The sequence below is a fragment of the Antedon bifida genome, chromosome 7, assembly GCF_963402885.1.
Source record: "Antedon bifida chromosome 7, ecAntBifi1.1, whole genome shotgun sequence".
Taxonomy (NCBI): domain Eukaryota; kingdom Metazoa; phylum Echinodermata; class Crinoidea; order Comatulida; family Antedonidae; genus Antedon; species Antedon bifida.
This window is the reverse complement of record NC_136232.1, coordinates 1,142,246-1,156,747: the sequence shown is the minus strand read 5'-3', so window position 1 is coordinate 1,156,747 and position 14,502 is coordinate 1,142,246. Positions and strand designations below refer to the sequence as shown.

Genomic DNA, 14,502 nt, shown 5'->3' with positions numbered 1-14,502 from the left:
TATAAACAACAAAAAAGCAATTTGTTTTCATTAAATATACATTCTCTTTGTCTGATTTCATACTTTGGAATTTCCTCTTGACTGTTACCTAGTTTCATTTCAGGATTGGCCGTTTCAAGATCACATCTAACATAGAAGGGATAAAACAGGCACACGCTGCTCTTGCTCATTTTCAGCATCTGACCACAATTGATAGTTACCGACTTTTAACCGACCTGGGCACTTTTAACAATCGAAAGGAACTATTCATTTGTGTGTGTCCATTTTTTTACTGAGTTATCATGGCATTAGTAAATCATATTGAGAGCGGTCAAATTCTTTAAAGAATTAATAAACAATAAACAACCGAGTTTGTGATTTTGAAATTGGCTATTTTATTATGAGGCATGAAGGTATAAACATTAATTTTAAGCTCTGTCTACAGTATCAAATTATTTTGACAACAAAAATGTCATGTGCCCAAATATGGTAGTGATGTGCCAAAATATGGTAGTGATATGCCCAAATATGGTGGTATGACATCATCATGTTCATATATGGGCACATCACATTTTTTTGTCACATAGTTTGATAGTGTAGACAGAGCTTTATACTTCCATGGATGACGGAAAATGTTCATTAATTTTGGTTATAGTGTAGTAGTGGTATACATCAAATAATCACTCACTCTGTGTTGTTCTAATAGATCTTTCACATCATGTTTGTCTTCCAGCGAGCCTTCAAGCAATGTTTCGCTATCCATCGAACCCAGTCTAGTTTCCATAGTAGCGACCCAAAGCAAAAAGTCATCTGCTTGTCCGTCATAGTCTTGCAGTGACCTCAACGTCTCCTCAATTTGGATGATTCGTAACTTGGACCTTTATGCAATACGGCAAAAGATTAAAGAGAAAAAGCCAAACTGTTAATAATGTTACTACAAACAATAACGGAATGTTGTTGACAAAATCAATCAGCAGCATCATTTAGCATAGGCTGCACATTCTTTTATGTCACCAAGTTGAAAATATATTGATATTTAACTTCATTATTCTAGAGATAAGGTACTATAGATCAAGAGGTACAAAGAAAATGGTAGCTTTCTCCTCAAAGAGAAAAAGTCCAAGTGAGAGTTGGGTGGGATTCATGTTTTTAATTGCATGGACAAGAAACAAGAATACTACCAATCAATCAAAACACAAATTAAATGACAACTTGATTGTGGAGAAGTTATAAAAGGAAGTGTAGTGTGATACACTTACAAAACTAAAGCCAAGACCTAATCGTTACAAAATACAAACAAACGTCTCGAAGCATGTCTGTTAAAGAAAGATGTTCATGGAGGGAGAAAGTCTATGCCTGTACCCAAACCAAAGTATATGGATGCCCTCGTGGATAACCAGGGTTTGAACTGCGGTTTAGCACCAGTTTATAGTTTGGGCCTTCTTAGGATTAGAATGCCTCCTATCCTAGTAAATGCTATAGACATAAGAAACTGGCGGGTATAAACACAAACCAATGATAAAACTGACAAAAATATAGGTCTTTATATAATTAGCAATATATTATTTACTAATACATATTAGTAAAATAAATTTAGAGCAAACAGACCTCAAACTAATCAATAAAAACTTAAGACTTAAGACTTACATGATTTCATATTTAGTGCTGAAGTCATAAAATACTACACTATTAACACAAAAATATTCTAATACACAACCACTATGGGTTTCTTACAACAAACAATTGAGACAGAATTGGCTTAGCTAGAAAGTATGGAATAATGGACAAGTAGGGCCTCTCGTGTCAAGGTCAATTATCAATAACACAATAGATTTATATTTTTTAATTGTTTAATAGACACGTTTAGTTCAAAGTAGTACAACAATATATAAAAAATGCAAATACATTGGTCCTGGTAGTAAATATATAGTTAATGTTTGAAGAATAATTCATAATTTAATAAATGTCATTAACAACAAACCAACAATGTTTTCATTTAGTTTAGATTTAATGTTGTTACTGCAGGCATTAATAGTAACAACTATTTCAACTTTATTTGATCATCACGGCTTCAGAAATGAAGTGATCAAATCAAGATTTAAAATAAATCAAAATCGATCATGACAATTGCGATCAGAAACAGTAGAAAATTGGTTCATTTCACCACTTTAATTCCTTGGGACCCCCTTATTTCAAAATCCTGGATCCGTCCATGTGTTTTGCTCTCTGATGTATTTATATTTCAATAGTTCATAAAACTTTAGTAATGTACTATAGATATTAAAATAGATATTTTTGAATTGCCGAAAATAATTTCATGCATTTAGGTGAGGTTTAAATTATTCTATATTCTCTATGGCCAATGGCCAATATCATTAACCTAGAGTACTATGAGTCTAGTATATTAATATTACACTGCAGTACTGTTCTAGGGTGCAGCTCACATCTCATAAAAACATAAGCTAAGAATGTATTGCCTTTTATCAAGTCAGAAAGTCATCAATATGAATCCCAAACCTATCATAAAATTCCCAGATTTATACCCATCACTAGTAAATTAAACATGATAAATAGTACAGTATACACAAGTTCAACTTGTAGCAGAGTGTAACCTTATTAGTTGAGGCTATAGAAGACAAGAAGCTAGTTGTTTTATGTGTTAATATATTTGGTAGGTCTGACACTTCAGCTTTGCCAAAAATGAAACTTATTTATAGTATCTATAAGGTAAATGTGATAAGTGAAGAATTTATCAGTTTAAAAAAAAAGAACCCTTATAAATGTAATAGATCTCTGGAAGGCAGATAACCTGATTATTAAATATAGACTGCTCTTTTTTTTTATCATCTACTGGCATTTAAACACTATTTCAGAAATAAATGTATTTTAATCCTTGTATGTAGGAAATTAACATTTTGATATATTTTCTATCAAATTAAAACAAAAATCATAATAAAAAATAATTTAAAATGGTCAGAACTACCAGGAGAGGGTTTTAAATAAACAACAACAACAATTGAATACATGTAATTAGCTGGTTCAGCACTCTAAGGGGCCCTTCAACACTGGGTAGATGCTACTCATGCTCTGGGCTTCTAGAGCCCCTTAGCCTGTGAGCAATCTTAGCTGAAACAAAATCAAAACAATCTAAAGTTAGAGTTTCATTTGCAATGTAAAATCTATCTAATAATGGTCACATTATCTAAGGGTCACCAACACGCAAATCTCTAATTATCAGATGATTTTCCATAAAATATACATTAAATGTGTTAATGATATAACAAATGGCGATCATCTTGGAAGGTTTATGACATTTCAATGAGTATGTTATATAATTTTCTCATGAAAGTAAATTGACATTATCCAACATAATACTGAATGAATGTGACATTTTTTTATTTAACTATGATTAACAATTGTGCCAATATATAAAATGTATAATAAAGAAATTTGCACAAATTGTCACCATGCTATCTTTGTATGTTCAAAAAGATAGTGTTCAATATAATATATCTATGGTATGTTCAACAAGACCAATCCTTTGTGCAAGCGATGAAGAATTGAAAGTAATTTTTGTTGAAAAACAGGTCAGCAAACTACTACTCTAATAATAGACATTATCCACAAATTATTTCTATAGTGAAAAAAATATTGGGTGCTGTATGGATCTGGGATTTGAAATCAGCACTGCTGACTCTTATGGCAGCCCCTGCATCTAGTATCTGCCTCAGACATATTGGCATGCCTCTCTCATCTGGTTAAGGTGGGCACTGGAGGAGAGAAGCCCTTGATGAATGATAGGACCAGCCAAAGTTACAGTTCCGGCTTAGTTTCATCCATCATTCAGATGAATGTAAGACTAATTGACATTGACAGGCCGCTCAGATCGAATGTTGTATTGATGCACAGTTATTACCTTGGACCTCTTACACATCGCTTAGTAAAACTCTGGAGGTAACACCACCACTTTAAACAAAAAACTCAGTCTTCTAATGGAATAGTACAAATTTTCTTCATAAAAAACAATATTTGAAAAGATACATTTTACACAAACTATAAAGTACACTGTGAGGTCACCATTTCATTCCACTTTGTACAGTATCTGTGCTAAGTTATGCATCAGAAAATCAATAGTGCGTCCTCGCTTTGACCTCTAATACGAGAGAATAAAGATCCTAAAGCAATTGTCAATATACTCATATGCTTTTAAACCATGACTATACCACATATCGAATTGTCATTAATTAAAATATGCGTATTCCATCTTTCAAATCCTCCTTTAGCTAATACACTATGTTTTTGGCAGACAATAAAAATTATGAGGGTTCTGTCATCAGTAAATGTACATTCCTGTGAACCGGTGAGAACTCCTGTTTAGAGTGGTGGGTACACCTGGGGAATCACTAGGGTGGTTGGTACGCCTGGAAATTCCTGAAGCAGTAGGTACACTTGGGAATTCCTGGATTAGTTGGCACACCTGGGAGATAGTTAAATGTGGCAGGTACACCTATGGAATCCTTGGAGTGGCAGGTACACCTGGGGAATTCCTGGAGTGGTGGGTACACTTGGGGAATTCCTAGAGTGGTAGGTCCAATTGCGGAATTAAGCCCTGGAATAGTGGGTACACCTGAGGAAGACTTGGAGTGGTAGCTACACCTGTGGAATCCATAGTGTGGTAGGTATATCTGAGGAATCCCTGGAGTGGTGGGTACACCTAGGGATGCCACTTTCCATAGATTTTAAATTTTTTTTAAATAGACTAATCTTAAACATCACTTACTGTTCACATATCCCTTGCCATCTTTCATTTACATGCTTCAGGATCTGTGTGATACGACTTGTGTCATCTACACTAAAATCAGCTATCAACTTGTCACCCGACTCATTTACTGCATCGATGCATGCCTTCCATTGCTCTACCTCTTCAAGAAAAGCCTAAAAAAACAAACACACCAAAAGTAAATTATTGCATCATTTTGTAATGTATGTTTATAATGAAAATCCATTAAATATGTTCTAATAAAAAATCTTCAATTAGATTTATGTACAGTAGCTCTACCTCTTCAAGAAAAGCCTAAAAAACACAACACACAGAAAAAAATGATATCAAATTCTCATTTTGTATGTCAATAATGATGTTAATAACAAAAATCCATTAAAATTAATATTTTTTTACAGAACTATCATTAAATGTTTCTTTCTTAATACCTATCAAAGAACAAAAACATTTAATTAGTCTGAATATGAAGTATCTTCAATAACTTTGTTTGTATATGACATAGGTTCAGTACACAGGACATAAGCTAATTTGTCAGTTCTCAAATAAATGGTTGAGTGTATGTCTCTCTTGGGATACATTTATGGTGTCTAATGTTTTTATGAGCCTTTAATATTTAAGATTGACAGCATGGAATATTTTGGACTCCACAGTAATCACAAAGGGAGAAACAACAGGTTTTTAAGGTATAAAATATGAAAGGTAAAGTTTACATTGTTAATTTCCAAGTGTCTATTGATCATGATCAGACGACCAACCAACAAAAACTCCTGAAGAAATAGACTCATTCATTTGTCTATTGAGATCAAAAGATTTGTTATGTAAAAATTCAAAATCTAATCTTCATCTTTGTTCATAATCATAAACACTACATTCGGTAGTAATGTTTTAACAACTCACAAAAAGTAGAGATAACATTAAAATATTGACAACCGCCATAAAAGCAGTTGCCGTGGGGAAATGATTTTCAAAATTCGGTACACCTTGAAGAGCACTTTTTCTTGAAACGTGAAACTCTCTTATAATGATTAACACAGTTTTAGATCGCTAAGTGGCATATGTTTATTAGTGTGTGCAAGGGAGTATTTTTTTTTTTGGTCATAAAATTAGCATTTGTAATGCTCACTATCAGGAAATTGTACCTCATAAATCTATAATGTTACATTTTGTGGTTATAAAAAAATACTACAGAAACGTATCATTATAATTTGCTCTGAAATATTTGTTGATTGGAGAATAGTGCATGCGATAAACTTTTATAAAGCTCTGTCTACAATATCAAACTTTATGTGACAAAAATATGTGATGTGCCCATGCACACGATGACATCATATCAGTACCATGGGCACATCACACTTTTTTGTCACAAAAAAGTTTGATAGTGTAGACAGAGTTTTAAAGCTTCATTGCACCTAAAACAAAGTTGAAAATGCCTTTTAAAAAAAGTATAAATGAAAAAGAATTGATAAGGCACAGGCACTTTTTAAATGATATTCAAACTGCTCGTAGGCATCGGGGTCCATGACATTTTCTACACAGAAATGAAAGAACATCAGTCTCTATATCTGCGTCTCTACATTTAAGTTAATGAAATTGTATTGACATTTCTATCACAAAGGCCAACAAAATTATGACCATGACAATGAGAAAAAAACCACCTTTACAATTACTTGTTGGTGGTCCTTCATTAGAGGAAGACCAGTATATATGTACCAATATACACTTTATAGGTACCATTATATATAATTTGCTGTGAAATGCATATGCTCATTAGAACATAGGATATAAGATAAAATGTTATTGCTAAACTGTGTATACCATAAAAATGTTCAACACTTTTTCCAATAACTTTTTTATTAACAGCTTTTTTACAATGAAATACAGTATTGATCAAGTTATGGGCACTTCATTCAAGGAGACAGCCCATAGCCATCCATACTCATGATGTTTTACATCTCGAAAAGAACGTCTTTAGTTCATATTTCTACATTATAGGTATAGAATTGTATTGGCATTTTACCCACAAGTATCAACAAAATTATGATCCGACAACCAAGAAGAATTCCTTGATACAATCTTGGTATTCTAAAGAAAGAGACTCATTCCTTTGATTCCGTCATGTCTGACTGCTTGTGACCATAACAAAGATCAAGACTGTAACTGCTTAAAGCGGTGCTTAATTAGATGAAGACCTCTGTACAAACCTTTTGTGATTCCAGTTGATTCTTGAGAATGTCAACACTATCACTGACATTGTCCATGGAATCTAGCTGACCCTCCATCTTGGACATCCAATTCAGAAGCTCCTGTTTAAGGTCATGGAACTGCTGTGACTCTGACAACATGGCTTCCAGTTGATCTTTACGTGAGCTAACTTTGGCTGCAGCTTCGTCAAATAATGCAACAAGTTTTTCAACTATAAAAATAAACATGTTTTATAATACAATTAATATCCATAAATTAAAGAGCATGGATTATAGATCATCTTTGACAGTCCTCATTGCATAGCACAATTGCAACCTCAGAGTAGAAATGTAGCTTAAGGTTAAGAAGGCACCGTTCACATGTAGGGTCCTGGGGTTGAATCGCATCAGACAATAAGATATCTTCTCATGATAGAAAACAACTCCACTACCAAGACAAAGGTTTAAATTAAAGACTAATTTCATGTAGAGCATCTTGTATATATTTTTGTCTTGTGAACAGGATTGTTGAAAGATAGTAAATGATTTCGCTTATGGTTGCATTTGCTGAAATATATAACAAACAAACAAAAACAAGAAAACCTAAAAATAAATGTTATGTACTAAAAGCTTTGAATCATCTGATGCAATGAAACCATACTTTACATACAGATAATGTATCAAATCATTTCATTCCATGAACCAAAAAATGAAAAGATAAATTAATAATGTATGATTTAATTCAGCAACCAATACAAATTTAAACCATGTCAAAGTTCATCCAATAATATTTACTTACTTTTCTCTTGCAATTGTTCTTTATTTGCTTCATTTTCAGATTCTTGTTGTATCGTCCTTGCTTTACTGACCAAGAGATCTAGTTGAGGGCGCTTTCCATCAATATCTTGTAGCAAAGACTGCATTAAAAAATATGTATGTTTATACCTATGTATCCTAAACTGTTGATCTTTATAATTTATAATAACAAATATATCATTCTCATTCAAAATTTATCTACTTTTTATTATGTTTATAAAGTGGGTACAGAACAACAAAAACAAAGTGAAAACTAAAATAAATGAATAATCCATAAACACTCCACAATGGTTTGGAACATATGATGATCGATGAAAACAAATTTGATCGGAAGCAATAATATTAAGGAGAAAAACTATAAATCTAAAAATTATTTTAAAGCAAATTTGTTGAATAAATTGTTAAAACAAAGCTTTTATCACAAATTAACTGAATTATAACATGAATTAAATGCTCCTCTATCTGTTCAGTTTTAGTTAAGATTTTATTTTTACTTTTCTTCCCCATTATTTTTAAATCAAGAATTCAGAAACATCCAGATTTCAAAAAATATTCTAAAAAGTATGAACACATTTGAAAGCTCAAGAACCATCTGGTTGGTTTAATGTTCATTAGTTATTTAAGTAAATATATGTGTAAATTGAGCTTGAAACTTAAATAAAGCTGGACAGAGGAACATTAACTCAAACAAAAATTAATTTAAAAATCTCAAATAACACAGAAAACTGATGACAGTTAAGAAACCCAAACAAGTGAACAAACATATAAAAAACAAAAATTAATTTAATTTTGCTCATGAAACTATTTCAGTTAAAACCACCTTCATGGTTAAACTAAATTTATCATTTAAATAGATAGTAGATAGAATCTAATTCATAATTTTAACTAATTTTATGGTGTGACCAGTTTGTTTACAACAATAAATTTTCATGCAAAACTGTTTAACGTTTTAAAAAGAAATTTCAACACTATTTTTTAAAGGAAGCATATTCCAATCTACCAATCAGATTTGAGATAAGTAAAATTGTGGATGTGGTATTTGGCCAATAGGGTTGGAAAATATCATGCATTTCTAAAAACCATGGATAAGATTTAGGAATATTATCATCTTACTGATTCAATTTGACATACTCTCTGTAGGTTCCTTCTATTTTAGAGTTGAATTTTTGTTTAAAAAAATAGGAAATACGGTAGAACTCTTTTAAGTGAAAAGGCAATGAGAGTGATTGGTTGTAGCAAAAAAGAGGTGTGGCATAGATAAGTGATTGGTTGTAGCAAGAAAGAGGTATGGCATAGATAAGTGATTGGTTCTAAGAAAGAAAGAGGTGTGGCATAGATAAGTGATTGGTTGTAACAAGAAAGATGTATGGCATAGATAAATGGTTGGTTGTAGCAAGAAAGAGGTGTGGCATAGATAAGTGGTTGGTTGTAACAAGAAAGAGGTGTGGCATAGATAAGTGATTGGTTGTAGCAAGAAAGAGGTGTGGCAGAGATAAGTGGTTGGTTGTAGCAAGAAAGAGGTGTGGCATAGATAAGTGGTTGGTTGTAACAAGAAAGAGGTGTCGCATAGATAAGTGGTTGGTGGTTACAAGAAAGAGGTGTGGCATAGATAAGTGATTGGTTGTAGCAAGAAAGAGGTGTGGCAGAGATAAGTGATTGGTTGTAACAAGAAAGAGGTGTCGCATAGATAAGAGGTTTGTGGTTACAAGAAAGAGGTGTGGCATAGATAAGTCAGTGGTTGTAGCATAGAAGAGGCATGGTATACGAAGAATGATTGTACATAAAAGAGGAATTGTGTAAGTGATTGGTTGTAACAACAAGATGTCTTGTATACGAAAGTGGTTTGGCTATGATGCAATTGGTTGTAGCATAAAATATAGCATAACATATGGCGTGAGTGCAGAATCTGTTTGGGCTTTAGCCTATTCTCATTCCTGGTTATTTTTACATTGATGACCGAATAAATGTTATTATTATTATTATTATTATTATCAATTGATTGTATTATAAAAGAAGCATAATGTCCAATAAGTGATGGGTTGCAGCAAAAAAAGAAGTCTTGTGTAGTGACTAGTTGTAAGAAAGAGGTGTGACATATGATAAGTGGTTGTAGAATAAAACAGGCATACAAAGAGTAATTGCACTATAAAAGAGACAAACATGTGTACAATAAGGGATATGTATGATTGACTGGTTAAAGCATGAGAAAGAGGCACTGGTTGCAGTAAGAGTGTGGCATATGACAGTGATTGGTTGTAGCACAACAGGGGATGTGGGATATGAAAGTCATTGGTTGTAGCACAAGTGGTGTGGCATTTGAAAGTGATTGGTTGTAGCAAAACAAGGGGTGTGGCATTTGAAAGTGATTGGTTGTAGCAAAAACAGGTGGTGTGACATATTGGTTGTAGCAAACAAATGGTTTGTGTGTAAAAAAATTAAAGTGTATTTATATAAAAAGTGAATTTATAGATTTGAAAAATATGATATACAAACAATATGATAGTGATCAGTGTGTACCACATGGTATAAGATATCGGGGTGAATAAATTCAGGTGATAAACTCAAACCAAAAAAACTCAATGATGGGATCAGTAAAAAAGCTTAAGAGGAGAAGGCATTCTTGAAAATATCATTTTGCAAATTCAAACACAAAAATAACCCATAATTCTGTATTAAGTCCTTGGTTAAATACATACCATGCAATGGTCAAATGTAAACTGGAAGAAAGTGGGTCAACAATAAGATTTTATTACTTTAATCTAAAACAATTAATTTATTTATTATCTATTAAATAAAAGCTAGATTTGAAATTAAACTTTCTTATACAGGTCACTTGTTATGTTAAAACTTTTTTATTAACCATGATTCTGTTTTGTTTAACTATTAAAGAGTAATATAAGAATGAATAAATAATTTTCCCTTGATATTTCTAGATTTGATTGCATTCATGTTCTGTTGCTGTTTCTTTTTTCAATGTCCTTTACTATTTTAGATTACATATTTTACACTATTTTTCATACCTTCAAGTACAACATTACAAGAAACATACATTAAACACCCACAACCAAGTAACCAGATGATACACCTTGTAACATATGCAATTAACAAGCAAATTAGCATGCAAATTAGATTGAGAATGTGATATATTGAATTACAGTTAGGTTTTAGGATAGAAAGAATAAGAGTAATGGAACAAAGTACTTAATACTGTCTTCTAAATGATACATCTATTATCTGTCAAACTATTAATCAACAATTTCATATACAGTAGTTTAATTTAATTATTTGTATTTAATAAATAAACAAAACAATTAGTGTATACTTGTCAACAACACTGTTTTTGGCCATAGCCCAGATTTGAACTAGGACCCTGGGATTGGCAAGCGAGCATATTAACCTCAAGGCTCTAATGTCATTTTAAAATTTATATTCTTCTTTTAAATTCTAATAACACATGTTTTGATGTATATCACGTATAATTATACATTGAATTCAGTGTATTATATTAGTGTTATATTATTCAGGTTATTATACTAGATGATCCATTATGCGTACATTATTATCATTGTTATATTAACATATTATTAACATATCATATCAAAACATTGGCACATCATCATTACAATGCAGTACTATGTTTTAATATATATATTAATAAATTTGTTAGGTGGTAGTAAAGATAGCTTGTATAGATATGTACAGCCTTTATTAAACATATGTTATGTGATAATATAATAATTGAAATGTATATCGATGTAAAATGCATATGTATATAAATTTTAACGGAAAGATGGAAATTCTAAACCACTCAGTGAACGAGAGGTTTTGTGTTTCCAACAGGTCAATTATGGCCCAACAGATATAACAATATGATGTGTAATATTATGTAAAAAATAATTATCTTCACACATAAACAGATGATTAACAGTTAAACATAATAAAATTACTACACCTAAACTGAAAAATATTTTATTTCTAATCATTCTCAAACTAGATATATAGAAAATGCAATATATATAGTATAAAGCAAAGCAAAGTTCAGTGAAACCAAAATGGCATGACATGGGTAAGAATTAAAACAAATTAAAGAATATGTGACAGATTAGAAATAGCTTTTAAAAGATGCTTAAATCAAGTATTCATGAACAACTCCAAGATAATGTTTTAATATATCAAATTGATAATATTCAAATAAATGCATAGGGCGTGAAGATGTAAGGCACAACACAGATATTAGACACCTGAAAAATGGATGACAGAATTAACAAGTTTTGAAACAAAAAAAAGCAAAGTAAGCCCGCAGGTGCAAGAAATTATATGCAAAAACACTATACAGTGTTAACAAACAAATCACAGTCAATCAATAGTAATATTCAACCATGTTTAGATGAATACACAATATGCAAATCAGCCATTTTGAATATATGCAAATTAATTAACCTGAATCCAAATCAACTGATATGAATATAATCAAACAGGTAATTTGAATATATACAAATTGATTCATTTGAATATTATATGACACCGATATATAATTATGCAGAGTGTTTTGAAAATATGCAAATCAACTGATCTGAATAAATGCAAATGTTAACAGACCTCCAATTGGGCTAGCATAGTCATTATGTCAACCACCATTGCACCGATATGCTGACGATCATTAGGACCTAATGTGTAGAATATTGGCAGAATACCTGACCACACCCCCTGCCAACAAAATAAGCATGGTTAAAATTCAAATTTTCTCCATAGAATATGATGCTTAAATACATGAATGTTTTAATTTACATTTTAATGTACGTTATTTTAATTTTTATGTTTATGTTTATTTAGGTACGTATTTTAATTTACAGGTTTTATGTTCAGAATAGTTTAGTATCAATTTCATCATCTTGTATGTTGTATGTTTCACAATCATAATACTTGTATTGATAATGATTTTAAAATTAAAATGAATATGATTTAAAATTAAATTTTAAAAGGAAAAAACATCAATATTTTGGGACTATTTTTAGATGATTTTAATCACTCTTTGTCAAATCTAGCCTTTTGATTGGGACATAGAAGCATGATTATTTAATTAGTCAAAGTGCACGTATAGTATAGCTATTTAACATTGTTATAAATGAAAAATTGAATGAGCAATGGGTGACATGATATGAAAATGAATGTATGAGCAGTTATATGATTAATATCAGCTATACATTTAATTACTACGAATGGAGCACATTATTATATAAAGATTTATGTTATCAGCTGGTTATTTCATGCAAAGCTGGTACACATCAATTCACAAGTTTGTGTCAAGCGAAGGGTGTAAATGTATGCTTGATACGAACTTGTAAAAATTGCTGAGATGTGTACCAACCTAAAAAGTTATACTTGATTATTGAATATAGAATATAATATAAAACATCTTATAATAATAATCTTATACATAGATTTACATAGATTTATAATAAATGGTCAAAATTGTGAATCCCAGCATGACGGTATTTATCATTTCTTTAGTATGTATTATACTTATTGTACCTAAACCAGTAAACATTGAAACAAAGATATGACACACAGGTAGAAAGTTATAAAGTTTCCATTCAATTATGCTAGAGTGTAATATGGTTTAGCCAGTATAAACATCGTGCAACAACATTTTGTACAAAGAACATTTTACCTAGCTTCAATTTAAAAATCTAAATTTAAAGCTTAATACTCCACATTAACCTATTGGCACAGTATAAAGATCGCCTATTATCCTGAGGCTAGGGTACTAAATAGTAAATAGGAAAAGGGGGAGCGGGGAGATAAGTAAGAAAGGTGGGTGGTCATTGTGTGTGTTTGAGAGGTTTTTCCTGGAAAACTGTACGATTTTTCCAGGACATACATCTTTTAGTATACAACACACCCCTAGACAAGATAATGAAACATCACTATCATCTAATACAGAATCTCTAATTGAGCGACCTGTATTTTACAAAAACGTTATTCAAATTGGTGCCGTGAATCTTTGCCATAAATTTCAACAATAATTATTCAGGTTTTGATTTAAGTGCATCTATTGTTAACAATCCGTACAATACGCTAATAAATTCAAATTCTTTTATTGTATTCTACTCATCAATTCAGTCATAATTACAGTATACTCATCAATATCAATTTATAGTTAATGAATTATAGAAGAAAAAATACATTTTTCTATTATAAATAAATCCTGATTAATACATTCTGCTCTTTTTAAAACCTAGCCTAATTTTCCCACATAATTCATACAAAAAAATCAATATGTCCATTTTGGATGTTGCACTGTGGGATACATGACGTCAAACGCAAGAGAATTTGTACTGCGCTGCATGTAGCGGGTTATTAGGTCATAGATTTTCAATTTAATCGCAAATTTTAAGAATGGTATTTGTATGCAAATTGTTATATTATTATTATTCATGAAAGGAAAATATTATTCATATATGGTAATTTTATCATTATAAATATACCAAAGCTGTCCATATTGACAGGTAGTTGAGGAGAAAAACACCTTATATGGTATGAAAAAAAATAAATAAATATGGGAAAGGGTAAAAAATGTTCCGTGTATGGTTTATTGAAAGTAAAATACATACATTGAAGAAGTAGTCATGTATCGGGATTCAATATTTTGCCATTTAATATTATGTTATGAATAGAAACATTTTATATTATAACGACATATCATAACCATTATTATTTCATAAATGGTGCTATAATTGGTAAAGA

General features: G+C 31.2%; 1 protein-coding gene across 7 annotated transcripts in view; it reads right to left on the bottom strand.

The window, feature by feature from the left end:
- The window catches only part of LOC144847921 (dystrophin-like), a 210,941-nt gene that overhangs the window by 54,217 nt on the left and 142,222 nt on the right, over positions 1 to 14,502 (bottom strand). For 5 of the 7 annotated variants that reach the window (XM_078704507.1, XM_078704509.1, XM_078704508.1 and 2 more), the window contains exons 44-48: positions 12,355 to 12,462; positions 7,739 to 7,856; positions 6,961 to 7,172; positions 4,760 to 4,914; positions 668 to 857 (exon numbers count right to left, since the gene is read on the bottom strand). In XM_078704507.1, coding sequence (XP_078560633.1) covers positions 668 to 857; positions 4,760 to 4,914; positions 6,961 to 7,172; positions 7,739 to 7,856; positions 12,355 to 12,462 — 783 coding nt within the window. The remainder of the gene's footprint in view (positions 1 to 667; positions 858 to 4,759; positions 4,915 to 6,960; positions 7,173 to 7,738; positions 7,857 to 12,354; positions 12,463 to 14,502) is intronic. The other 2 variants (XM_078704513.1, XM_078704514.1) reach the window with 1 other exon arrangement.